This window comes from Suncus etruscus, chromosome 6 (assembly GCF_024139225.1).
Source record: "Suncus etruscus isolate mSunEtr1 chromosome 6, mSunEtr1.pri.cur, whole genome shotgun sequence".
Lineage (NCBI taxonomy): Eukaryota > Metazoa > Chordata > Mammalia > Eulipotyphla > Soricidae > Suncus > Suncus etruscus.
Genome location: NC_064853.1, coordinates 30347178 through 30373463, shown reverse-complemented (window position 1 = coordinate 30373463; position 26286 = coordinate 30347178). Strand labels below are relative to the sequence as shown.

General features: G+C 43.1%; 2 protein-coding genes and 1 non-coding gene across 3 annotated transcripts in view; 1 reads left to right on the top strand and 2 right to left on the bottom strand.

Moving 5' to 3' along the window:
* STIL (STIL centriolar assembly protein) overlaps nt 1–3505 on the bottom strand; it is a 53546-nt gene extending 50041 nt beyond the window's left edge. The window contains exons 1-2 of the mRNA XM_049775156.1: nt 3425–3505; nt 1996–2103 (exon numbers count right to left, since the gene is read on the bottom strand). Of these exons, the coding sequence (XP_049631113.1) occupies nt 1996–2103; nt 3425–3468 (152 nt within the window). The 5' untranslated portion in view covers nt 3469–3505. The remainder of the gene's footprint in view (nt 1–1995; nt 2104–3424) is intronic.
* A 13292-nt stretch (nt 3506–16797) lies between these two features.
* LOC126012732 (5S ribosomal RNA) lies at nt 16798–16916 on the bottom strand. Its single transcript, XR_007497141.1, has one exon. It is a non-coding gene; the product is annotated as a 5S ribosomal RNA (ribosomal RNA).
* Nucleotides 16917–18999: 2083 nt separating this feature from the next.
* CMPK1 (cytidine/uridine monophosphate kinase 1) overlaps nt 19000–26286 on the top strand; it is a 31175-nt gene continuing 23888 nt past the window's right edge. The window contains exon 1 of the mRNA XM_049775033.1: nt 19000–19312. Within this exon, the coding sequence (XP_049630990.1) occupies nt 19142–19312 (171 nt within the window). The 5' untranslated portion in view covers nt 19000–19141. The remainder of the gene's footprint in view (nt 19313–26286) is intronic.

The window sequence follows — 26286 nt, the reverse complement described above, 5'->3', positions numbered from 1 at the left end:
GCTGCCTGAGTACAGAGACAGGAGTAAGCCCTGAACACTGCTGGGTGTGGCCTAAAAACAAATAAACAAAAATTATGAGGCCATGCATCAGTTTCTATAATAAAATTAAAAGTAAAAAAACATAATTAAGGACCAGAGCAATAGCTCAGTGGAAGGGCATTTGCCTTGCATGCAGCCGACCCAGGACAGATCTGGGTTTAATCTCCAGCATCCCATGTGCGCCCCCTCCCCCAACCTGTCAGGAATGATTTTTGAGAGCCGCTGGGTATAGACCAAAAAAAACAAACAAAAAAAATTTAAGAGTAAAAAGCATATCCATCTTCCTTACATTTTTTTCTATAAACTTCAAAAACTAACATTATTAAATGTAGGACATAAAATCAAAATGCTTAAGGAAATGTAGAAAAGAGTTGAAGAGATCGTACAGTGGAGAAAGTGCTTGCCTTCGATGGAGCAGATCATGGTTTGACAACCCTGAGAACCAACAGGAATGATCCCTGAGCACAGAGCCGGGAGTAATCCCTGGTAATCACAGGTGTGGTTCATAATAAATAATCAAGGGACAAAATATTATCCAAGCAATCAAGTCCTCAAATGTATGTGTGAGTCCCAGGGTTTGATATTTAGCACCACAAAATCAAATAACCTTATCAAAAGGAACAAGCAACATGGAGGACGGAGCAATAGCACAACAGGTAGGGCATTTGCCTTGCACACAGCTGACTCAGGTTTGATCCCCAGTATCCTACATGGTTCCCCCAAAACTGCCAGAAATAATCTTTGAGGAAAAAAAAAGGCGGGCAGAGTAGTGGCACAAGCGGTAGGGAATTTGCCTTGCATGCGCTAACCTAGGCCAAACCGTGGTTGGATCCCCCAGCGTCCCATATGGTCCCCCAAGCCAGGAGTGATTTCTGAGTGCATAGCCAGGAGTAACCCCTGAGTGTTACTGAGTGTGGCCCAAAAAGCAAAAAAAGAGAAAAAAAGAAGGAAGGAAGGAAGGAAGGAAGGAAGGAAGGAAGGAAGGAAGGAAGGAAGGAAGGAAGGAAGGAAGGAAGGAAGGAAGGAAGGAAGGAAGGAAGGAAGGAAGGAAGGAAGGAAGGAAGGAAGGAAGGAAGGAAGGAAGGAGAGAGAGAAAGAAATCTCAACAGAGCTCTGTTTTCTTTTAAACTTAAATCTCACTGTACTTCTTACAAGATCCTTGTTATAAACATATTTTATATTTATTCTAATGTGATCCAATGACCCCCAAACCAATTCAATATTCTTTTTTTTTTGGTTTTTGGGTCACACCTGGCAGCGCTCAGGGAATGCTCCTGGCTCCACACTCAGAAATCGCTCCTGGCAAGCTTGGGGGACCATATGGGTTGCCAGAATTCAAACCAATGACCTTCTGCATGAAAGGCAAACACCTTACCTCCATCCTATTTCTCCAGCCCCCAATACAATATTCTTAATTTAAGCCTTTAGTGTTTTCATTATATTTTGTCCTTTTTAAAATTGCTATAATTCTTAAAACAAGATTTTTTAGAATAGTTTAACTATAAACTAGTTATTTCTAAAAACAATGAGATTAGTTATTTACTTCTTTCAAGGATAATTTTTCTTTTCTTTCTTTTTTTTCTTTTTTTGGGTCACACCCAGCAGCGCTCAGGTGTTACTCCTAGCTCTACACAGAAATCGCTCCTGGCAGGCTCGGAGGACCATATGGGATGCCGGGATTCGAACCACCGTCCTTCTGCACGCAAGGCAAACGCCTTACCTCCATGCTATCTCACCGGTCCCACATAAATATATTTTTCAAAAGGAACAGAAGGGTTCATCTTGTCGGAGTGGAGCTTCCAAATAAAGAAATTTATAACTGGCTGTGATCAATTAATTGTAAACAAACTTCCAGGTAAAGAAGAAAAAATGAGTAGACAGATAGCAATCAATTTTGCCTTACACATCCTCCTGATTCTAGCTTAGATGACTGATTTGGAGAAAAACTCCTTATACCTGAAGTTATTGAGATGAATGCAGATGAAATCTCCAATTGGGACTGGGTTCCAGAGTGCACGTTTTGATGGAGGAAAGTGAAAAGGTACCATCCTGCTTGAAGGAATCCTTAATAACATGAGATAAAAAACAAGCTTTAGAAAGTTTTAAGAAACAATTTAACCTTAAATGTAGAACTTCTCAGACTACATTTATAATTAGGGAAGAGTTGAAAAAGATATTAAAATGTTTTTAATTAATAAAAGCCTGGGGCCATAAAAGTAGTTGACATGCTTTCCAAGTGGGAGGCTCAGGTTTGATCCCTATTGGTACAACTAGTACTTTGAAAGAACATAAGTTAACAAATTTTCAAAGAATAGAGGTAGCTTAAGATAGAGCAGAAGGGCCCAAACAGAGTGAATGGAATATGATAGCCTCTTTGGGTTATGTTTCCCATAGTCTTCATCACAAACATCTGTCATAAAGAAAAATAAAGCAATATAGAGGTAATTTATAGATGCAATTTAATCTAGTAGAGAAAAATAAGCCACATCGGCATTAATTGTTCTTCCCTAGAGAGAAAAAGAACAACAAATGATCCAAATTACCAAACAACTCAAGCCAATCTGCCTACTTGCCATAATAGTGACAGATTGATAAAATTGGGGAGACAGGTGGCAAGCTCCGCCTTTCTGTTCTATCTCAGGGAGAAAAGATCTAAGAATATTTATGAAAATGCAGTATATTGAAAAGGTTAGGTTTCCCATTAAGGAGTTAAGAGTTTGGACAAAGGAAAGAATCCAACTACTTTCCCATAAAAATGCATGTAAATTTTAGGCTCAAGTTTTGGGTACTCTTCCCCATTAAAAAAAGAATCTTCTGTGAAACTTAACTAAGTGAGTAAGGGAAGGTAAGACTAAGACTTTCATTTACTGAGTGACTATTATGTACCACCAGACTCTTCAGATTAGCAATCTTTAATAATCTTGTTAGGCTTGCTCTTTCAAGCCCCTGTTCTCCCTTGAGCTTATCTCTTTTCCCCTGCTTTTTCCCATCCTGGATAAGCCCGTGTTCTCCCTTAAACACATTTGTATCCCTCTTTTCTCTCCTCATGTCTTTCTAAATAAATTTGATTCAATAAAAACTATTTGCTTTACATAATAATCTTTTTTTTAATCAATATCTTTATTTAAACACCTTGATTACAAACATGATGTGGTAGGGTTTCAGTCATGTAAAGAACACCCCCTTATATAATAATCCTTTTAGAGATTACTGACTCTGATTTCCTAAATTAATTAACTTGACCAATTTTTCCTCCTTAGTAAGTGGGAGACCTGGTATTTGAACTCAAATTTTTCTAATTCTAAAGATTATTTTTCTTCTATTATAATATACTTCCCAAGTTACATGAAGAACTGAAAAAAAAAACTGAAAAATATTTCTATACCTGTTATTCCCCTGGACCCCTGCAAAAGGATAGAGAGACTCCATGGTCGTTGAACACCATATACTCAAAATCAAATATTCAGTAACCTAAAGAAGTAAACAGATTACTAATGAGTCATAAAAACAAAAAATAAGACATGTGACTTAACAACCATACATTCACAAAATTATAAACAAAACTAGTTTACTTACGCAAAATGTCACCTTAGGTTAATAAGATAAAATGCTTAGAAATTGTGATACTCTTTTGTTTGTCTGTTTGTTTGTTTGTGTCACACCCGGCAGTGTTCAGGGGTTACTCCTGGCTCTCTGCTCAGTAATCATTCCTGGCAGGCACGGGGGACCATATGGGATGCTGGGATTCGAACCATCAACCGTTCTGGATCGGCTGTGTGCAAGGCAAACAAATGCCCTACTGCTATGCTATCTCCCCCCACCCTCCTTTTTTTTTTTTTAGAAATTGTGATACTTTTTATATGTTATTGTCATGTAACTACAAATGAATATACTTATTCGGGGTAGTAAAGCCTACAGTATATCCTTTCATTTAGGAATGCATAGATATGATCAGAATTTATTCCTGGTGAAAATTTATTACAATGTGGTGCCAAGGGATGAAAATGGGATCAGTCACATATAAGATAAGCATCTCCTTGTATTATCTCTCTGGTACCCAAGATCTTCTTATCAACTGAATGAGCAGGTAGGTTAGTAGTAGCTAATAATTATGATTTGGGGAGAGCACACCTGGTGGCACTCAGAAATTACTCCTGGCAGGCTCAGGGGACCATATGGGATTATGTGCAAGGCAAACACCCTACCAGCTGTGCTACTGCTCTAACTCCTAATTATGTTATTTTAGCATAAAGTCTCATAATACTCATAAACCCATAATGTAGTAAAAAAAAACAAGTTGGCTATTTACTGGACCGATCATGAAGTCAAATCACCTATCCTGAAAGAAATATAGTAGTCATCACTGAATGATTTATATAATGCAAAATCAGTGACTATTTTGGTTCCACCTGCTCTCTGAGTACTCTTGTGCATCTGTTTTATTTCCACACCCATTCATACATAGCAAACTTTCAGCCTCCACTTTTATTCTGATTTTCAAACAATTCAGAAACAAACTTCTAAATAAACTCATTGGATAAAGATAACTAAATCAAAGCAAAATAGAGGCCTCAAGTTCTTTTTCTGTTTTATTTAGGGTTTATTTTGGGGGGAAGGAGGGTCACACACAACTATGCTCAGAGTTCACTCCTAACAGTGCTCAAGAGACCATATGGAGTGCTGGATCATATAGAATCCTGGTCAGCCACATGCAAGATAAGTGCCCTACCCAATGTGCAATCCCTCCAGCCCCTCAAGTCCTGTCTTTACATCTTAGTATTTCTTACATTCCTTTATCAAGTTTTACAATTCCAAAGTTCCTACAATTTCTATATGAAGTCTAGCATAAAGGAATTGTATGAATCAAGGATGGAAACAGTTCTCAGTGCAGGTGTAATAGTCACTCAGAGAAGATTTTTCCAAATCTAGTCTAAAGATACCTATAACAAAATCCCACTGAAAATGCCCTTTCAAGGTTGTTTTTAAAAAATCTTTAAAGATATCCAGGGGCTAGAGTGATAGCATAGTGGTAGGGTATTTGCCTTGCAAAATGCCAACCCGGGACGGACCCAGGTTCGATCCCTGGCATTTAATATGGTCCCCTGAGCCAGCCAGGAGCAATTTCTGGTTACAGAGCCAGGAGTAAGACCTGAGCATCGCCGGGTGTGGCCCCAAAACAAAGGAACAAAAAACAAACAAAAGTCTTTAAAGATACCTTAACTTCATGCAGCTTTTATGCATGAACTCTAACACTTCTCTTGCCATAATAATATTGAGACATCACAGAGATTCTTTAAAGTATGTAAAATATTCTTTTCTTCATTAAAAAGTTTTATGTATTTGTTTTTGTTTTATGATCACACCTGGCAGTGCTCAGGCTTACTCCTGGCTCTGCACTCAGGGATCAATCCTGGCAGATTCAAGGCCATATGATCAAACCAGGTTTAGCTATGTGGAAGGCAAATGCCCTATCTGCTATAGGTATCTTGTCCCAAAAGAAAGTTGTTGTTGTTTTGTGTGTGTGTGTGTGTGGTTTTTGGGTCACACCCGGCAGTGCTCAGGGGAAACTTCTGGCTCCATGCTCAGAAATTGCTCCTGGCAGGCACGGGGGACCATATGGAAAGCCAGATTCAAACTGATGACCTTCTGCATAAAAGGCAAACGCCTTACCTCCATGCTATCTCTCCGGCCCCCCAAAAGAAAGTTTTAAATCCATATCTGCTTTTTTTTTCTGGGGTGGGTTGAGGGTCACACAGGTTATACTCATGTGCTCAAGGCTTACTCCTATTTCTGTGCTCAGGATCATTAAAGGCAATATCGGGGGATTGTTTGGGATGCTGGGAATCAAATCTAGGTTAGTAGAGGGGCCATTGCAAGAGCGCAGCAGTAGGGTGTTTGCCTTGCACGCAGCTGACCCAGAACCAACCTGCTTCAATCTCCAGGATCCTAAGACAGGAGTGATTCCTGAGCACATAGCCAGGAGTAACCGTTGAGTGTTACCAGGTGTGGCCCAAAAACCAAAATAAAAAAAATAAATAAAAAAGAAAAACAAATCCAAGTTAGTTGTATATCTCTGGTCTCCTTGTTTCTTCTTTTATATGCATTAGAATAAAAAAGATGTTGATACATTCCTCTTTTTTTTTTTGGTTTTTGGGCCATACCCAGTGATGTTCAGGGGTTACTCCTGGCTATATGCTCAGAAATCTCTCCTGGCTTGGGAGACCATCTGGGATGCCGGGGGATCAAACCACAGTCCATCCTAGGTTAATCGCTTGCAAGGCAAACACCCTACCGATCCAGCCCCGATTCATTTCTCATTTTAAAAGAGTAGAGTAGAGACTGGGGCTGGAGAGATAGCATGGAGGTAAGGCATTTGCCTTGCATGCAGGACGGTGGTTCGCATCCCGGCATCCCATATGAACCCCCTAGTCTGCCAGGAGCGACTTCTGAGCAGAGAGCCAGGAATAACTTGTGAGTGCTGCCGGGTGTGACCAAAAAAAAAAAAAAGAGTAGAGACTAATTACTCTGACAGCAAGAAACCCACATAAAATCAAAACTAGGGGCTGAGAGATTAAGTACAGACAGTTTAAAGTGGCTGCCTTTTATGCAGATAAGTCTCTGGCTGGCATATGGCCAGTCCCCAGACCATCACCAGGAATAATCCCTGAACACAGTGACAGAAATAAGCCCTGAATAGAAACAGGTGCCGCCAAAATAAATAATAAAATGAATCAGGGGCCGGAGCAATAGCACAGAGGGTAAGACTTACATTCAAGTGACTAGCCCGAGTTCGATCTCTGACATCCCATATGGTCCCCTGAGCACAGCCAGAAATAATTTCTGAGCGCAGAGTCAGGAGTAACACCTGAGTACCCCTGAATGTGGCACCAAAACCAGGAAAAAGAAAAAGGAATAAAATAAATCAAAGCAAGTGACTCTAAATTCACATTAACACACCTATATACATAGAATTCTTCATATAGAAAAAAGTGTCTAACTACAGCAAAGGAAAATAAAGGCATCCTTACCTCCTTGTTCTCCTTTGTCCTGTCCTCTAACTTAGTAACTACATGTAAACTTTCTCTATCCACCCCATTAGTTCCTGATTTCAACTCTCACCAGATGTACTTTAAAGTCCTTACGGTGTGTTATTTGAAGAGCCATTCTGCCAGAACAGATTAAATTATTCTGCTTTAAAAACTGATGGTGGGCAGGAGAGACAGAATGCCGGGTAAGACGTTTGCTTGATAGCAGCCACCCAGTATGGTCCCTAAGATGCAATTGCGGAGTAACCCCTTAGTATCCCTGGGTGCGTGTCACTCCACCCCCATCTTCTACATAACTTTACCTTAGGGTAAGACCTGCCCATTTCGGGGAGGAGTATTTTGGAAGGTCTCAAAAGTTTTGCCTGAGGGGGCAGGGGAGGATTGGGATTTTTGGAGAGAGAAGCAAGAGGAGGAAAAAGGCTAAGAGACAAGGTGCAATGCAGGGCTGAATAGGGATACAGCGTATCTGATTATGACAGGCCACACAAGTTGGCCAGAGCTGATTAAAGATGATATCTCCAGAAGCCTGACTGCCTGTGAGTTTTCTCCTCACGGCAACCCTGAAGCTGCGGACCACCGGCTAAAGAGGACAGAGACACGTGTCCTGGGCTGGAGGAGATAGTTCCTCCATCATCATCCATCATCATCCACCATCATCCAGCCCACTCAAAGGGCTTTTATGCAACAGGTGCGGCCCCAAAACAACAAAGATGTCATCTACCATCCATCTGTCCATCTATCTACCTACCAACCAACCATCTGGGTGCGGCCCCAAAACAACAAAGATGTCATCTATCATCTACCTATCTATATACCCATCTATATCTATCTATCTATCTATCTATCTATCTATCTATCTATCTATCTATCTATCTATCATTTATCTATCATCTATCTACCTACCTACCAACCAACCATCTATCTACCAATCATCTGTCTCTCTATCATCTACCTACGTACCAACCACCTATCTTACCAACCAACCATCTATCTACTAATCATCTATCTCAAGGATGTCCACCATCTATCTCCTCCTATCTTAATCCATTCACTCTCCATACATCCCAAGCAAGTGACAACCAATACTCGCAGTTCCTCAAGCTCTGAGTATGTTCTCTGTTGTGAGCAGAGACTGGGGGAGAATGGGATGGGGAGTTAGTATTTTTCTTGGGCTGTTTTTACAGTCCTAGAGGTGGAACCACTAAAAGTCGGACATGCATGAGCTAAACCCCGGCCAAAGCCTGAATATCTCTGCAGAGCACTGTGCATGCACCCTTTATTTAGCATGTGCCCTAGTGTAGACCCCGGTATCCTTTACCGATCCATCAGCTTTCCTGGAATCCATCTCCTTAGGCACCAGGATGCTTGCTGCAGTTCCTATCTCCCTTGCACTTCAATCTGAAACTGTAGCTGTCCTGGTGAGGAGTAAGGCTAGAACGAGCTGGTAAAACTCTGAGTCCCCTAAAAAGGTCCCAGCCCAAAGCAGCGTCCAATAGCCCAAGAGCAACAGCGGCACCTGTCAAGAGTCCTACAGCCGATGCCCAGGAATTGGGGATCCCCTAAGCACTGGTCCCCATCAGCTGCTCCAGGCTCCAGGGCCGATCCCCCCGCGCGCGGCCCACTTAGGTTCCCCGGAACCAGAAGCACCAGAGCCCACTCACCGCCAACTTCAGCCGCGTCGGACTCTGGTTTGTTGGGCCGGAACCAAGGTTGGCTCCATGGAGCGTCGCCGCCGACTCCGCCCTCCCTCGGGGGACGTTGGGGTCGCGGGAAGCGAGGCGGCAAACACAGACTCGGGAAACCGAAGCCCGCGCCGTGCGCGCTGATTGGTTAGAAATCCAACTAGGGGCGGTGCTAAAAGTGTCACGTAGCGATGCCGTGACGTATAGTCGTTTCAGCCAATCAGCGCCCGGCATAGGTTCTGCCGCCGACCAATCCGAGGTCTTTCTGTGAAAGGGAGGGCGGAACCGCGCTGCCGGCTTCTAATCCGGAGCATTTAAACGCTTCGTTTTTCCTGCCAACGGTTAAGTTCCGGAGAGGGTGATGGGTGGGGCGGGCTTCGCGCACGCGCAGATGAAGCCGCGGCTGTGAGGACCCGGATGGTGGAGGAAGCCGGAAGTGTTTGTGTCTGAGATTTTTATTGCTGAGGGACCTAGAAGTGAACCCACTTTTTTGTTTGTTTTTGTTTTTGTTTTTTTGGTTTGGGCCACACCCGGCGGCTCTCAGGGGTCACTCCTGGCTGTCTGCTCAGAAATAGCTCCTGGCAGGCACGGGGGACCATATGGGACACCGGGATTCGAACCAACCACCTTTGGTGCTGGATCGGCTGCTTGCAAGGCAAACGCCGCTGTGCTATCTCTCCGGGCCCCTGAACCCACTTTTGAACTGGACTCAAGAGGCGAAGTCAGATTTTCTCCCAATTTCTTTCTAAATTGGGGGGCACGCAATCAGACCCAGTGCAAGAGCCTAAGGATAGAGTACTGGGAAGGGGTGAGCAGTGGGAAACCTGTGGTGTTGGGAATCGAACCTTGGCCCCTTGGGTTCACCCATTGCAGAGATAGTCCAAGAGGATTCAGGCTCTTGCCTGGCCCAAGGCCGAAGCGGGTTTGGTCTCCGAGACCACAGGTATATGGTCTCCTGATCACCTCTGGGTATGGCCAGAAACAAACAAAAAAGAAAAGAAAACAATCCAAAAGTTAATTCTACATCCCTGTTAGGCACAAAGGTATAAAGTACTTATCCTTAATCACCACAACTACTGATCACTGCTTTCAGGATGTGTAGTGTCAGTATTGGTGTGATTATAGTTCACTTTCCAACTTTTGTGGCTAGGCTTTCTCCACCATTAATCCCTCTTTTTGAGGGATGGGCTGAGAAGATGCTGGGGATTGAACCCAGGTCCCTTATATGCAAGGTATTTGCTTTGCGTTGAACAACACCTGCCTTCCACTGTTCTGGCAGTGTCAGGTTTACTCCTGGGTCTCTATTCCAGTCGCTCCTGGGACTATATGGGATGCTGGGGATCCATCCAATCTAGATGATCCCTGTGCAAGGCAGAAGTCCTACCCACTGTACTATAGCTCTAGCCCCACCACTATTAAATGTATACATGATCCTGCTGACCATCAAAGTAGGCTTTCTTATTAACCCTGCTAGATAATCAGGGGAACATATAAAAAAAAAAGGCATACAGCTTTGCAGTCATGACTCCATATGCCACTTAATTTCTACTACACTTCACTTTTGTTAGTGCCCAAAACAGTACTGAAGTGTTTGAAGACTGAGCTGCATTTGTACATTCTTTTGTTCTGAATAAGCACACAATGATTCGAGAGTACAAACATTGTTCTGAAAACTCAAGACGTGCCAAGATAACAGTTCCCCTTTGAGTATTACAGTTTCTATCCCTAGGGGTTAAGGACAGATTCCTGGAATCTAGAGCTCATGTGTTAAGGGAAATGATAGCATTAGACAGCAGGCACACTTATTTGATTTGTTTTTTGTTTTGTTTAGTTTGGGTCAAACCTGGCGGTACTCAGGGGTTACTCCTGGCTCTACGTTCAGAAATCGTCCCTGGCAGGCATGGGCGATCATATGGAATACCAGGATTCGAACCACCTTCGTCGGTCCTGGATCAGCTGCATGCAAAGCAAATGCCCCTCTAGTGCTGTGCTATCTCTCTGGCCCCAAGGCACACTTTTTTTTGGTTGGCTGGTTGGTTTTAGGGTCACATCCATATCTACTCACTGCTGACTCTTGGCTCTGCCCATGGATCAGTCAAGGCAGGCTCTGATCTAACCCTGGTGGGCTGAGTGCAAGGAAAGTGCCCTATCCACTGTACTAACTGTACTGTTGCTCTGACCCAGCAGGCAACATTTGAACAGTGTTGGCCAATTCAATAAGGGAGCAGACATTGCCTTGTAGAATACATGTTAAGCCAAAAGGCAAGGAACTGTGCTGTGCTCAGTCAATTGCCCGAGTTTCTCAGAAGATTTAGCACAAGAGAAAGATTGGGGATTATGAGTCTGTCAGCCAAGTAGCAAACCTTGTGATTTGCTAAGGGTTACATAAAGTGCAAAGTCTCCAGAGTGGCAACGTTCCAGAATCTTCAGGAAAAAGCATAGTGGGTAGTATATGCTAAGCAGAGTGAGGAAGGAGATGCCTATTAGAGGTAAAGGGAGAAGAGGTATTGTCATCTTTGGGTTCAGTATGTCATGATAAGGACTTAGTTATAGGTTTTTGTTTTTGTTTTGCTTTGTTTTTGAGTCACACCCAGCGGCATTCAGGTTACTCCTGGATCTATCCTCAGAAATCACTCCTGGCAGGTACAGAGGTCCATATGGGATGCTGAGATTCAAACCACCGTCTATCCTGGATTGGCTGTGTGCAAGGCAAACGCCCTGTTGCTGTGCTATTTCTTCGGCCCCAGCTATAGTTTTAAGTTCGATATGAAACTGGGCGGGAATTATAGTATAGCAGGAAGGGCACTTTACTTTAATGGGAAGGGGACTAGAGGAGTGTTTGATACCCTGTACCCCATTGGTCCCCCAAGCTCCAATAGGAATGCCAAATTCTATATCAATTGTTTTCATTTTTCCTTATTCCCTTTAGTTCCTATCCACGTCATATAGTTTTTACAAGAATAACAAGGAAGTGGTTAGTCTGCTAATAGGCAGGCTTTGGGAATTAAAGGGCTATTGTTGTCACCAAGAATAAGGAAGTTGAAATCTGTTCTTATACGTGGGCACTAAATTTCTTTTAATAACCAGCTTCCCTTTTTCTTTTGTACTCTTCTGAGCTAAACTGGACCACTGCTTTTTAATTTTTAATTTTGAAGGGCTTTAGATGGTGCTCAGGGAACCATATGCAGTGCCAAGATGGAACTAGGTTCTGTCATATGCCTTACCTGTAGTACCATTCCAACCCCAGGACTACTGTTGTTTTGTTTTGTTTTGTTTTTGCCTTGCATGTAACTGACCTAGGACTGACCACGGTTCGATCCCCCAACATCCCATATGGTCCCCCAAGCCAGGAGCAATTTCTGAGCATATAGCCAGAAGTAACCCCTAAGCATCACCAGGTGTGGCCCAAAAACAAATCAAGAAAGAAAAAAAGAAAAGAAAAGATCACTTTTAAGGAATATCTTTTTTTATCTTTTTATTTTATTATTTTTTTTTTTTTTTTGGTTTTTGGTTTTTGGGTCACAGCCAGTGGTGCTCCTGGCTCTGAGCTCAGAAATTGCTCTTGGCAGGCTCGGGGACCATATGACATGGGCCAACCATGTGCAAGGCAAATGCCCTGTCTGCTGTTATTCCAGCCCCCCAGGAATATCATATTTTAAGACAGAATGCTAATCTGTCAATTTCTGCAAAATTCCTTTGAGACGATACATTGGGATAGATAAGAATAACAATTTAGGAGCCAGATCGATAGCACAGCAGGCAGGGCACTTGCCTTGCATTCAGCTGACCTGGGTTCAATCCTAGGTACCTCATATAGTCCCCTGAGCCCACAAGGAATGATTCGTGAGTGCAGAGGAAGAAATAAATTGAGCACAAATGGGTGTGTTCCTGAAATGGGGGAGGGGGAAATAGCAATTTATATATCAACACATATTGACTACTTTTTTTTTTTTTGGCCACACCCGGTAATGCTCAGGGGTTACTCCTGGCTATGAGCTCAGAAGTTGCTCCTGGCTTGGGGGACCATATGGGACGCCGGGGATCGAACCTCGGTCCGTTCAAGGCTAGCGCAGGTAAGGCAGGCACCTTACCTCTTGCGCCACCGCCCGGCCCCAATTGACTACTTTTTTTAAGTTCTGGGATTTTGGAATGAAATTAGAATGATCAAATAACATACCAGTAAATCATCTGAAAGTATTACCTGTCCAAAAGCATTAGCTAAACTGAGTTAACAAATCATTCTGATTTTACAACCTAGGACTAAGCTATCTGTGCATACAAAGTAAGTAAAGATACAGTAAGACTTTTGAAAGGCATTTCTCTTCACTCATCAGCCAGCCAGTTTTCAGGAATGAACTTGATCAAGGTTAACTGACAGTTATTCCCAGAAGGTAGACATACTATCTGTTGCCAGATTTCCTTCAATGTTCTCAGAAGTTTTTATAATAGAACCTTAATTTTTTTTCGATGGTACCAAGACCAGACAGTCATCTGTTCAAATATTTATTTGGTGGAAATAAAAAAATTATCAGACTTGAATACCAAATCCAAAGTCAATGACAACAGAATTGATACCCGATCTACAACAAGCTGTACAAGTGGGGACCAGTTCCACTAGAATTACGGGTAAAAGGAGGGAGATGTGGGATACATGCTGGGAACAGGGGTGGAGGGAGGACAACACTGGTAGTGGGAATGTCGTTCATTCATTGTCACTGTGTGCCTTAAATATTACTGTGAAAGCTCTGTAACTCACGTTTAAAATAAAATTTAAAAAACATAAAGGATGAAATAAAAATATACAAAACAGTAAAATCTATGCAAATCTGGATAGTGTGGATATATTTTAAAAACTACATTAAGCTTCACATTATGTAGTGGACATCCTTCCATTAAAAAGCCACATATGGCTATGAAGTCCTCAGTAGGGCAGGCTCCTCCCACCTATGGCATGTCATGTCTTGTTCCATCACCAGACTGGTCTGATAAGCCAGTTTCTAGATAAAGTTAAAAGGTGAAACCAGAGAGATAGCTCATAGAGCAGAGTGCCTGCTTTGCATCCCAGAGGCTTGGATTTTACACCTTGGTACCATATGGTCCTGTAGCCCTACTGAGATTAATTTCCAGGCACTACTAGATGTGCTCCAAATTCATTTAAAAATCCTTTTTAAAAAATCAAGAAAGGTATCTCTGAAATTATAAGGAAGTAACTTCCAGGAGCTATTACAGATATAATTGAGTGAAAGCTGCTGACTTAATCTAAATCTTCATGAACCTTGGAGTTCTCTGAACAGAGTGAAGCATATTACAACAAGTTGTGCTGCAAGTAATCAGACATAGTCCCTTCTAGAAGCTCTAAATCCATTTTGGGGACACACAATGCCACAGTCCCACAAGAGAAGACATACAAGAATATTAAAGCATGGGAAAGGTGGTGGTATGTGTGGAAGTATAAAATAGGGCCACCCAACCAATTCTAGGAAATGAAGAGACAACTTCATGGAGAAACATAAAATCTGAGCTACATCCTGAAAAGTAACAAGCAAAGAGACATGCTCAAGAATGGGAAAATGAGGGGCCAGAGCGATAGCACAGTAGTAGGGTATTTGCCTTGCACATAGCCAACCTGGATGGACTCCAGTTCAATTCCCGGTATCCCATATGGTCCCCGAGCCTGCCAGGAGCAATTTCTGAGTACAGAACCAAGAGTAACCTGAGTGCTACTGGATGTGACCCAACCTCCTCCCAATGAAAAGAATGGAAGAAAGTATGAGGAATCATAAATTATTTTTAAATGGCAATTATGATTAATAGGAAAGATCAAAAGGCTCTATTTTGGGGCTGAAGCTATAGCACAGTGGTAGGCCATTTGCCTTGCACCGGCTGATCCATGACAGACTTCAGTTCGATCCCCGGTGTCTCATATGATCCCCTCTTCCCAAGCCAGGAATGATTTCTGAGCTCATAGCCAGGAGTAGCCCTGACATCACCAGGTGTGGCCCAACAACAAAAACAAAAACAAAAAGACTCTATTTCTTAAATTTCTTTTTTTTTTTTTTTTTTTTTTTTGTTTTTCGGGCCACACCTGTTTGATGCTCAGGAATTACTCCTGGCTAAGCGCTCAGAAATTGCCCCTGGCTTGGGGACCATATGGGACGCCGGGGGATCGAACCACAGTCCTTCCTTGGCTAGCGCTTGCAAGGCGCTTACCTCTAGCGCCACCTCGCTGGCCCCTATTTCTTAAATTTCTGAAGTGACAAGGAACACAGCTATATCCTGAGAATGAGAATACTACATACAATGAGTGTATGCTAGCAAGATCTAACATAGTTGATGAAAAACATACACAGGTAGGAGTGACTTTTGAGGCTAGCTCATGCTATACATCTTACTGATGAGATCAATTTTCTCATGTATTACAGAACTTACTGTGAAGAGGATCTAAAGATTAATTACTGGTATTGTATAGAAATAATGCAGATCTCCCTTCTTCCCCTTAATGATAAGGAGGTTATACTTAATTGAGGTTTTCACCAGGGGTCACATACTTTTTTTTTAATAACATCTTTATTTAAGCACCATGATTACAAACATGTTTGTAGTTGGGTTTCAGTTATAAAAAAGAAAACCCCCCTTCACCAGTACAACCTTCCCACCATCAATGCCCCCATCTCCTTCTTTCCCCTGTATTCTCCCTGCCTGTATTCAAGACAGTCAATTTCTCTCACTCACTACCACTGTCATGATAGTTGTTAGTTTAGTTATTTCTCTAACTGTTCTCACCACTAATTTTAAGTTCTTTTTTAATCATACCCAGAAGTGCTCAGGACTTAATCCTGGCTCTTCACTCAGGGATCAGGAGACCATCTGGGATGTTGAGGATCAAACCTGGGTTAGCCACATGCAAGGCAACCACACTAAAAACTATATATTTTCTCTGGCCCCACAATATTACATGCTTTTGATTGTAGTGCTCAAATACACTTAGTTGCAGTAGATTAATAATCTAGTGATCCCAAATAGCAATGCTGCTTGGACCTCACTTAGATTGTGGGATGTTGTGACCTTACAACTGCCAGAAGGCATTCTACCAATTGAGCTTTCCTGAGGTTCCCAAAATGCTGTTTTTTTTTTTTTTTTCCTTTTTCAAAAAAAATAGGGGCTGAAGCGGTGGCACAGGGCATAAAGCGTCTGTCTGCCTTACAAATGCTAGCCTAGGATGGATCGCAGTTCTATCTCCTGGCATCTCATATGGTCCCCCAAGCCAGGAGCGATTTCTGAGCGCATAGCCAGGAGTAACCCCTGAGACTGGGTGTGGCCCAAAAACCAAAAACCAAAAAAAAAAAAAAAAGTAAGTTTTTGTAGGGACAGAAACTTATCTTTGAAACCTCAATTTCAAATCTTCACTCAGACCAGACCACTTTGTTCAAGTACGCCACTACAACTATTCTTCTACATCAATGTTTCCAATGTCCTTGGCTCCTTTCCTCTTTTCCCTTCACTTCCTCAGTCAGCCCTCACTCACCGCCATCATTTGCTTTCCTCTGTGGTTTTGATTCCACATACATCACCATATATGTTCTTTTGTAGGCATCTTCATGGACCTCTATTACTGTTATACTGCCTGGCAAATACTTGACAATTTGTTGAATTCTCTTTCTGCACTGAACAATCAAACTTCAATATTTAAAGTGCCAAAACCTTAAACAAATATCAATGAGCTAGTAATCTTGCTCAGAAGTCCAATTCCAACTGGTGAGTCTCTAGGAGACCAACATTCTACTCTTAAAAAAAAGTCTATTGCATAGTTTTTCCTCAAAATCCTAGTGTCTTCTCTATTCTCAGCAGATGTTGCCACTCTCTTTCCCTCTGCCCCCCAACTGGAGGTGCTCAGAGCTTACTCCTGGAAGTACTCAAGGGACTGTATGTGATGCTGAGAATTGAACCCTACTTAGCTACATATAAGACAAATGCCTTCCCTACTGTGGTCTATCTCCAAATCTGTCCCCCCCCCCCCATTTTTTCTTTAAAGCCTACAGCACCCGGTATTCCTAAGCGGTCTTCCATCCAAGTACTAACCAGGCCCTACCCTGCTTAGCTTCTGAGATCAGATGAGATTGGGCATATTCAGGGTGGTATGGCCGTAGACCCCCTTCTTTTTTTAATATGTCAAAATAAAAATATCAGGAGTCATCCTTTCCTTAAAACTTTTCTGAGCAATGGTACAATCAGTAGGGCAGTTGCCTTGCACATGGCTGACCTAGGTTCAATTCCTGGCATCCCATATAGTCTCCCAAGCACTGTCAGGAGTAATTACAGAGTATAGAATAAAGAATGACTCCTGAGCATTGCTGGGTATGACCCAAAAGTAAACTCTCTCCATAAGACATCAAGAACCCAACTACTCTGTGGCTTTTTGAGCCAGCTAATTTTATTCTCAAGGGGTTAACTTATGCTTTTCTATAAAACCAATCCTAGTAGCTTTAATTCAAACTCTAGTACAGTATTGCCCAATAAACATAATGTGATAGAAATCTTCTGCTTCTGCAGGTATGTACATATTACCACTAGCACTTGTGATTATTGAGCACTTGAAATGTCATTGGTATCACTGAGGTACTGAATTTGGGAGGCAGAAGGTGTTGGGCCATTCAGTAATGATCAGAGGCTCTTCTTGGCTCAGTGCCCCAGAGTGACCTTTGGTAATGCTCTGGAGACCATATGCAGGTACCTGGTTGGAATGAAATCTGAATCACTAGAATGCAAGGCAAGTTCTTTAATCTCTGTACTATCTCTCTCACACCAGGAAATATTTCTATTTCTACACCAGGAACTAAAAAATGTATTTTTGGTTTCTGGGCCATATCTCAGAATAAGTGCTCAAGACTTATTCTGTCTCTGTGCTTATGACTCACTCCTGGGTGTGGTCTAGGGACCATAGGGGGTGCCAGTGATCAAATTCACGTCAGCCTCTTGCAAGACAAACACCCATCCCATCTTATTTATTTGCCCAGGACTGAACCCTGGACTGCCACGTGCAAGGCAAAATCCTACCAGCTGTTCTATTGCTCCAGCCCCTCTCCCCACAATTTTAAAGTTACCAAAGCTTATTCCTTGGACTTCTGTTTTCTTCTCAGTTTATCCCCAACACAGAGAGCAGAAAATTGGAATTGCTCAGTGCAAAGGGTTCTTATTGCAAATAGATTGTAATTTTGTAGAGATAAGGGCTGGAACGACCGACTTACGATACAAAGCTCACCACAAAGAGAGGTACGTGCAGTTAGAGAAATAACTACACTGACAACTATCATGACAATGTCAATGAGAGAAGTAGAATTCCTGTCTGGAATACAGGCGGGGGTGGGGGAGTTGGGGAATACTGGTATATGAATCTTGCACTGGTGAAGTGGGGGTGTTCTTTTTATGACTGAAACCCATCTACTATCATGTTTGTAATCATGGTGCTTAAATATATTATTAAAAAAAGAATAAAAAAAGAATGTAATTCTGATTTCTATCCATAACCAAAAAACTTGAACGATGCTGCGGGCCCACCTACCCCACCTCCACTTTATTTTCCACATTCTCCCTCATTCATTCTGGTTTTAAGAGGTCTTCTTCCAATTGCCCTAACAGGTCAGACGATACCTTAGGAGTTTTGCACCGGCCAAAACCTTTCTTCTAGGCCAGACACACTTACCCCAGTTCAGGCCTGCTCTTGCTCCTTCCTATCCTTCTAAGAGTCTTTGGCATCAATGTCACCTCTCAAAGGTTGACCTTACCAGAATTCCATCCACCCCTGGTCATTCCTCAGTTTTATCCCTTTCAAAGACATGTCCTTATTGATAATTATTTCTTTTTTTTTTTTTTTTTTTTTTTTTTTGGTTTTTGGGCCACACCCAGTAACGCTCAGGGGTTACTCCTGGCTATGTGCTCAGAAGTTGCTCCTGGCTTGGGGGACCATATGGGACACCGGGGGATCGAACCGCGGTCCGTCCAAGGTTAGCGCAGGCAAGGCAGGCACCTTACCTTTAGCGCCACCGCCCGGCCCCGATAATTATTTCTATTTATTCGCGCGACTGTTAGTTCAGGTCGGTTGCCTTCCTAAAGCTCTTGCCACCACGGATTTGGCTTTGCCCAAGCAAGGTTGGCTAGAAAAGCAGCACCATGGGTGAGAAGGGGCGGGACCGGCAGCGAGGAGGCGGGACTTCGGGCGGAAGTCCCTCCCCTTCCGGTCGCTGGGCAGCCACGGAGGAGGCGAGGAGGCGGGGTGAACCGGCTCGGCCCGCCCCTTCTCCCCGCCTCCCCCCACCCTCCCAGCCCGGGTCGCTGTCAGCTAGCTCCCTTCGCGTCCCGCCGCCGAGCCGCCCGTGTATGCTGAGGCGTTGCGGGCGTCCGCTGCTGCACGTCCTGGGCCTGAGCTTCCCGCCGCTGACTGGCCGGCCGTTTGTCCTCTGTCCTCATCGCCTCATGAAGCCGCTGGTCGTATTCGTCCTGGGCGGTCCGGGAGCCGGCAAGGGGACTCAGTGCGCCCGCATTGTCGAGGTGAGACCCGGGCCAAGCAGTCACGATCTCCCTGAGCTTTTTTAACCCGACGGCGGGGCCGGTGTGTGCCTCTAGGCGCGCCACAAGGGCCGCGGACTACAATTCCCGGCGGCCCTTGCGCCGCCCGCGTGGCCGGTGGGCTGGAGTCCGGCGCGAGGCGTGTCGGGACTTGTAGTTCTGGCTCGCCCGCCCGCCTCGGGGACGACCCTCGGAGCGGAGGGAGGACCGCTGGGGGTCGCTTTGTTCCGACGCTTTCTGTTCCGATTTGGAGCTTGCAGACCCAGCTCGTCTGCAGAGCGAGCAGGAAGAGAGAGGGCATTACAGGAGGGTCAGCCCGCCTCCGAGACCCCTGAGCTGCTTGGGCTGTGCGTGCAGGCGGAGGAGCAGGGTCTGGATTTGAGGGTGCATGATGCATTAAGTGGAGATCCGTTTTTCCGCGCAGCCCCCCAAATCTTCCACTAATCGGTGTGGTATCCCGGAATTGGAGCCCCGTGGAGCAGGGGTGCTGATGCTTTAGAGGGGTTTTGACCGTGACCCTGTTCTTGAGGCTTGCTCCATGGTTTCGGGGTATCTCTGAGGTTTCGGCTTGGGGGGGGGGCGGTGGTCCTCGCGTGCTTGAATTTAATTTAATTTAAAGTCCCGGAGCTTTGATCTAGGATCCGGCTTTCATCCCTGGCTCTGTTGCCACCTCATGCTTCGTAGGTCGCCAAGTCACTTCCTCTCTCTGTCACCGTTGCCTCCTCCAGGACGTCAGAAGAGAGAGCACGCCCTGATTTAAAGTCGGAATAGAAAATGCACTACCACCCCCAGATCCAAAATGTGTATCATTTATCTCCCCCTTTTTTTTTTCTTTCCTGGCGTGATGAAGGTTACCACTTAACGTCCTTGTCAGTTCTCTAGCTGATAAGTGGTTAATTGTAGTAATCCTGGGAAGCTTAAAGGCTCCGAAAACCTGGGGAGTATTTAGGGGAGAGAAGGGAGACTGAAGGTGCCCAGAAGCAGAAGAGGTAAAAACCGTGGTTGTGGTGCCCAAAGGACACCCACGGGTATCTGAAACTCAGTGACCTGCCCCAGTGTGGACCCAGAACTGAAATAACTATGTTTTGTGTTACTGAATTTGGCTAATACTAGCATCGCCCTTTCTAGCCCTCTGGGTTCTGACACTCCCTTCCATGTTCTCTAAATATAAGTATGCACAATTACTTAATGTGTGTTTTACAGCTATGAGAATGTTGTTTTTAAGGAATGAAAATGAGATTGATTCAACTAGTATACATATATGCAAATATATAATATAATCTATATCATAAACATTTCTTAGTTTTTGTTGCTTTTCACTTTTCTTTTGGTTGGTTGAGTCATTTATCCGGTGAAGCTCAGGCGTTACTCCTGGCTCAATACATAGGAATTACTCCTGGGAGTGCTCAGAGGACCATATGGGATGCCAGGAATTGAACCCACATTGACCATGAGCAAGGCAAACACCCTACCCACTGTACTATTGCTCTGGTCTCTTCTTTTCACTGCTAAACACTAGTGATGGTTGAATGATTTTATGTGTTTGTTTTTAATTTTTTTTGTGTTTGTTTTTAATTTTTAATTTTATTGAAACCACTGTGATTTACGAAGTCCTTCTGAGTAATGGCAGAAGTAATCCCAAAGTGCAGAGCTGGGGTAAACCCTGAGCACATCGTGGTGTGGCCCCAGATTGTTCCCCTCTCCTAAAAAAGAAAGAAATCTAAATAGCATCTAAACAGGGAAGGGATAATAGAAAGAAATCTGAATAGAGAAGGGGCAACAACTTTTAAGAGTATCAAACAGATAAGGGTAAAAACCTAACTGCCAGTTAAACGGTTGGTTTTTCGTTTGTTTGTTTTTTGGGCCACTCCCAGGGCTTACTCCTGGCTCTGAGCCCAGAAATTGCTCCTGGCTTTGGGGGATCATAAGGGACACTGGGGATCGAACCAGGTCCATCCTGGGTCAGCCGAGTGCAAGGCAAACACCTTACTTCTGTGCTGTTGCTCTGGCCCCTAAACTGTTTCTTTAGACTGGAGAAGTTATTTTTAGCTTGAATTTGTTTGTTTGTTTGTTTGTTTTTGTAAAAAGGGAAAAATAACAGGTGTCCCACGTGATATATTTGAATAGTAAATGAGGGAGAATATCTGGCAAATGAATAATTTTTTTTTAAATTTTGGACTTCCTCTTCTGCGATTATTTTTACTTTGAAGGAATAGTAAAATTGGTTTATAATGTTAATTTGAATGCCTTAAATATTTTCTTTATTAAAAAGAACAGCTTACTAAACTTAGAACAAAAAATAACTAGTTAAAATGCCTGTCTCGAATACAGGCAGGCGATGGGAAGGATGGAGGGGGGGCATTGGTGGTGGGAATGTTGCACTGGTGAAGGGGGTGTTCTATTTATGACTGAAACCCAACTACAATCATGTTTGTAATCATGGTGCTTAAGTAAAGAATTTACATTAAAAATATTTTCTTTTATAAATCATAATGTGACTTTAAAAGTGTGTGCCAAACTATTAATATGCCTTCTGATGGAGTACTACTTCACTAGACTAAAAATAATGCATTTTTGTAACTAGTATTTATTCTAGTACTTATTGATGACATAATTAGTGTATGTATATGATTTGTGTGTGTGTGTGTGTGTGTGTGTGTGTGTGTGTGTGTGTGTGTGTGTGTGTGTGTGTATGTGGGTAGGAATCCAACCCTGGGCCTCATATACAAAGCCAATGCTGAGCTCTGTCACTAACTATTGACTGCTAATGTGTTGGGTTTTTGTTGTTGTTGTTGCTCTTGTTCTTTGCTTTTGTGTCATACCCAGCAGAGCTCAGAGGTTATTTCTTGCTCAGGGCTCAGAAATCACTCCTGGCAGGCTTGGGGAACCATATAGGATGTCCGGTATCAAATCCAGGTTGTCCTGTGCAAGACAAATGCCCTTTCCAGTGTGCTATTTCTCCAGCTCCCATGACTGATAATTTTTTGTTTGTTTTTTGTTGTTTTGTTTTGTTTTGTTTTGTTTTTTTGATTTTTGGGTCACACCCAGCGGTGCTCAGGGGTTACTTCTGGCTCTACACTCAGAAATTGCTCCTGGCAGGCTCAGGGGACCATATGGGATGCTGGGATTCGAACCACCATCCTTCTGCTTTCAAGGCAAACGCCTTACCTCCATGCTATCTCTCCGGCCCGACTGTTAATTTCTTTTTTTTTTGGGGGGGGGCCACACCCCGCGTTGCTCAGGGGTTACTCCTGGCTGTCTGCTCAGAAATAGCTCCTGGCAGGCACGGGGGACCATATGGGACACCGAGATTCGAACCAATCACCTTTGGTCCTGGATTGGCTGCTTGCAAGGCAAACGCCACTGTGCTATCTCTCTGGGCCCGGGATATTTTCTATATTATTTTTTTTCTATATTATTTTTAAGATCTAGTAATTAGGGGGCGGAGAGATAGCATGTGGAGGTAAGGTGTTTACCTTTCATGCAGAAGGTCATCGGTTGGAATTCCGGTGTCCCATACGGTCCCCAGTGCCTGCCAGGAGCAATTTCTGAGCACGGAGCCAGGAAAAACCCCGGAGCACTGCCGGATGTGACCCAAAAACCACAAAAAACAAAAACAAAAACAAAAAAAAGATCTGGTAATTAGATAATATGCTTTTTTGTTTTGTTTTTGATAACATATTTTTTAAATTGTCATTTTATTTTATTGAAATATTTGTTCTATTTTCCATTTGCTATAAAATTAAGTGGATAGTTGCAAATTCCAAATTAAGTCTCATATTTTGACTGTTTTTTTGTTTGTTTGTTTTGTTTTGTTTTGTTTGTTTTTGGGCCACACCCGGTGGTGCTCAGGGGTCACTCCTGGCTGTTTGCTCAGAAATAGCTCCTGGCAGGCACGGGAGACCATATGGGACACCGGGATTCCAACCAACCACCTTTGGTCCTGGATCGGTTGCTTGCAAGGCAAATGCCGCTGTGCTATTTCTCTGGGCCCGACTGTTTTATTTATTTATTTATTTATTTTGGGGTTTTGAGCTACACATAACTGTGATTAGAGGTTACTTCTGACTGCACTCAAGGATCATTCCTGGCAGGCTCTGGAACTGTATAGGATGCTGAGGATTGAATTCAGTTGGCCATGTGTAAAGCAAACACCATACCTGCTATACTATCTTTTCAGTCCTCAGTTTTTATTTTGCAAACAAACTTTACAGGTAAACATACACTGAATCCCAAAAGATTGTAATTTTTTTTACTTTTTCTGTAGGTAAAAGGTTATATATAAGATTAACTCCCCCAAGTACAGTACTAATGCTAATTTAGCTCATGGAACAAATGAAATGTAGCAGAATTAGAATCGTTTCTTTTGGGCCCAGAGAAATAGCACAGCGGCGCTTGCTTTGCAAGCAGCCAATCCAGGACCTATGGTGGTTGGTTCGAATCCCGGTGTCCCATATGGTCCCCCATGCCTGCCAGGAGCTATTTCTGAGCAGACAGCCCGGAGTAACCCCTGAGCACTGCCAGGTGTGGCCCAAAAAGAATTTTTTTTTTTCGGTAAAAATAATTTTCAATTCAGGCTACCACAAGGCCATCTTTGGACTCTGGCTATAGAATGCTGAGAAAGTCTATATCCTAAAGCATTTTTAGTAAGTGAGAGGGTGTGACCTGAGAGAAGTTACTACATAATTTTTTTTCTTCTTGGAAACTGTGCTGTTTGATCTCTAAGGCCTTCAGGAAGAAAAGGTAAATTTAATACAGTATCTTTTAAAAGAGTTCAGAACTGGAAATAAAAGGTTTATTGGTGGGGAGGGAGACACTGACTTTTTATGTTTCTTCTTAATGAATTTGTTTTGTTTTGGGGCCACACCTGGCTGTGCATTACTGATACTGGTGCTCAGAGGACCTTATGGAATGTTGGGAACAAACCTGGTCAGGTAGGCAAATGCCCTACCTGCTTGAACTATGGCCCTCAACTCAATCTAACTGGGGTCCAGGGTTGGCCGCGTGCAAGACAAACACTCTACGATAGTGCTATCGCTCGCCCCCTCTTTCTTTTTGGGGGGGCCAAAATATTTTTTATTATAATTTCTTGTAGGGGCTGGAGCAATAGCACAGCTGGTAGGGCATTTGCCTTGCATGAAGCGTACCCAGGTTTGATCCCCAGCATCCCTTATGGTTCCCAGAGCCTGCCAAGAGCGATTTCTGAGCACAGAGCCAGGAGTAACCCCTGAGTGCTGCTGGAGTGGTTCAAAAATCAAATCTCCCCCTTAAAATAAATTTCCTGCAGAATCTTTTAGGGTAACTCATACTTTGTATGGCCACCTAACCTACTATACTTAAAAAGCTTATGTGATATGTGAAAAATCAGTAAATTGATTAATTTTTAAAAATTCTTCATGGTTTTCAGTATTGAACATTATACCTGCTAAACAATAAGTTTTGTTGTCGTTTGATTTTTGTATTTTTGCTTTGTTTGGGGGTCACATTTGGCAGTGCTCAGGGGTTATTCCTGGCTTTCTGCATAAGGATCACTCCTGGCAGGGCTCAGAGGACCATATGGGGTGTTGGGGATCAAACTCATGTTGGACATGTGTGCAAAGCAAACACCTTACCCACTGGACTATCTCTCCAGACTATATGATTGTTATACAGAGGACACTAAATTTTGTCCTAAAGGTGTAATAAAGTTTTAAATTTGGTCCCCTCCTGGGACCAAATAGCCCAAATAGCAGTGGCTCTTCTGATTTCAAGACAAAAAGGTTTTGAATCCTACTTAGCTCTTTCTTTTACTCATCTTTATCACCGTGTGCCAGGAATTACCCTTGAGCACCAAACGGTATGGTCCAGAAAGTCCGCCCACCCACAAAAGAGATAGTACAGTAGGTAGGGCTTTTGCCTTTCATGCAGCCACCTGGGTGATTTTTTTTTTTTTATCTGTAGAATATTCCATAATATAGTTGTTATTCTAGAATGACAGGGGGCTGGAGAGATAGCATGGAGGCAAGGCATTTGCCTTGCATGCAGAAGGCCAGTGGTTCGAATCCCGGCATCCATATAGTTCCCGGAGCCGGCCAGGAGTGATTTTGTAGAGCCAGGAATAGCCCTTGAGCACTGCCGGGTGTGACCCAAAAACAAACAAAAAAAAATTGCGCTAGAAAATGACTGACTATTGCTCTATTGATTGCCAATAAGGATAGTTTCCAGGAATTGTTTTGCTGCTGAAAACAATGGTCAAGTAAACTTCCTTGTAAATAGAATATTATGTATGGATTTTTTTTTTTTTTGTAATAAGGTACTTAAAGGTACTTGGAAAATAAAGTACTTAAAGGTGGGACTGCTAAGTCAGGATATATGCATTTTAATTTTTTTTGTTTGAGTGTTTATTTGTTTATGTTTTAGGGCCACACCTGGCATCACTCAGGATTTACTTCAGACTCTGCTCAGAAATTACTGCCAGCCAGCTCATGATACCATATTGGGTGCTGAGGATCAAACCTGAGTTAGCCTTATATAAGGCAAATGAATTACCTGCTGTACTATTGCTCTGGCCCCCCCCAAACAAGATAGTTTTTACTGAACAAAATTTACTTAGAAAGATGTTTTGATTTTAGTTTTTTTTTTGGGGGGGTCACACTTGGCAGCACTCAGGGGTTACTGCTGTCTATTCTGTGCTCAGAAATTGCTCTTGGCAGGCTCGTGGGAGCATATGGAATGCCAGGAATCGAACCACCGTTTGTCCTGGGTTGGCTTCAAGGAAGGCAAACGCTCTACCGCTGTGCTATCTCTTCGACCCCTACTTAGAAAGATGTGAGATGAAGTTTGCTCTTCAAGCTGTGTTCTCCCTCTCACTTGCTTGTCTCAGTGTTTCTTTGCTTGTATTTTTTTCCACTCTGGAGAAGCCAATATTCTCTCTTAAGTGCATATTCCTCTCTTTCAATCCTCTCACCTCATTCTGA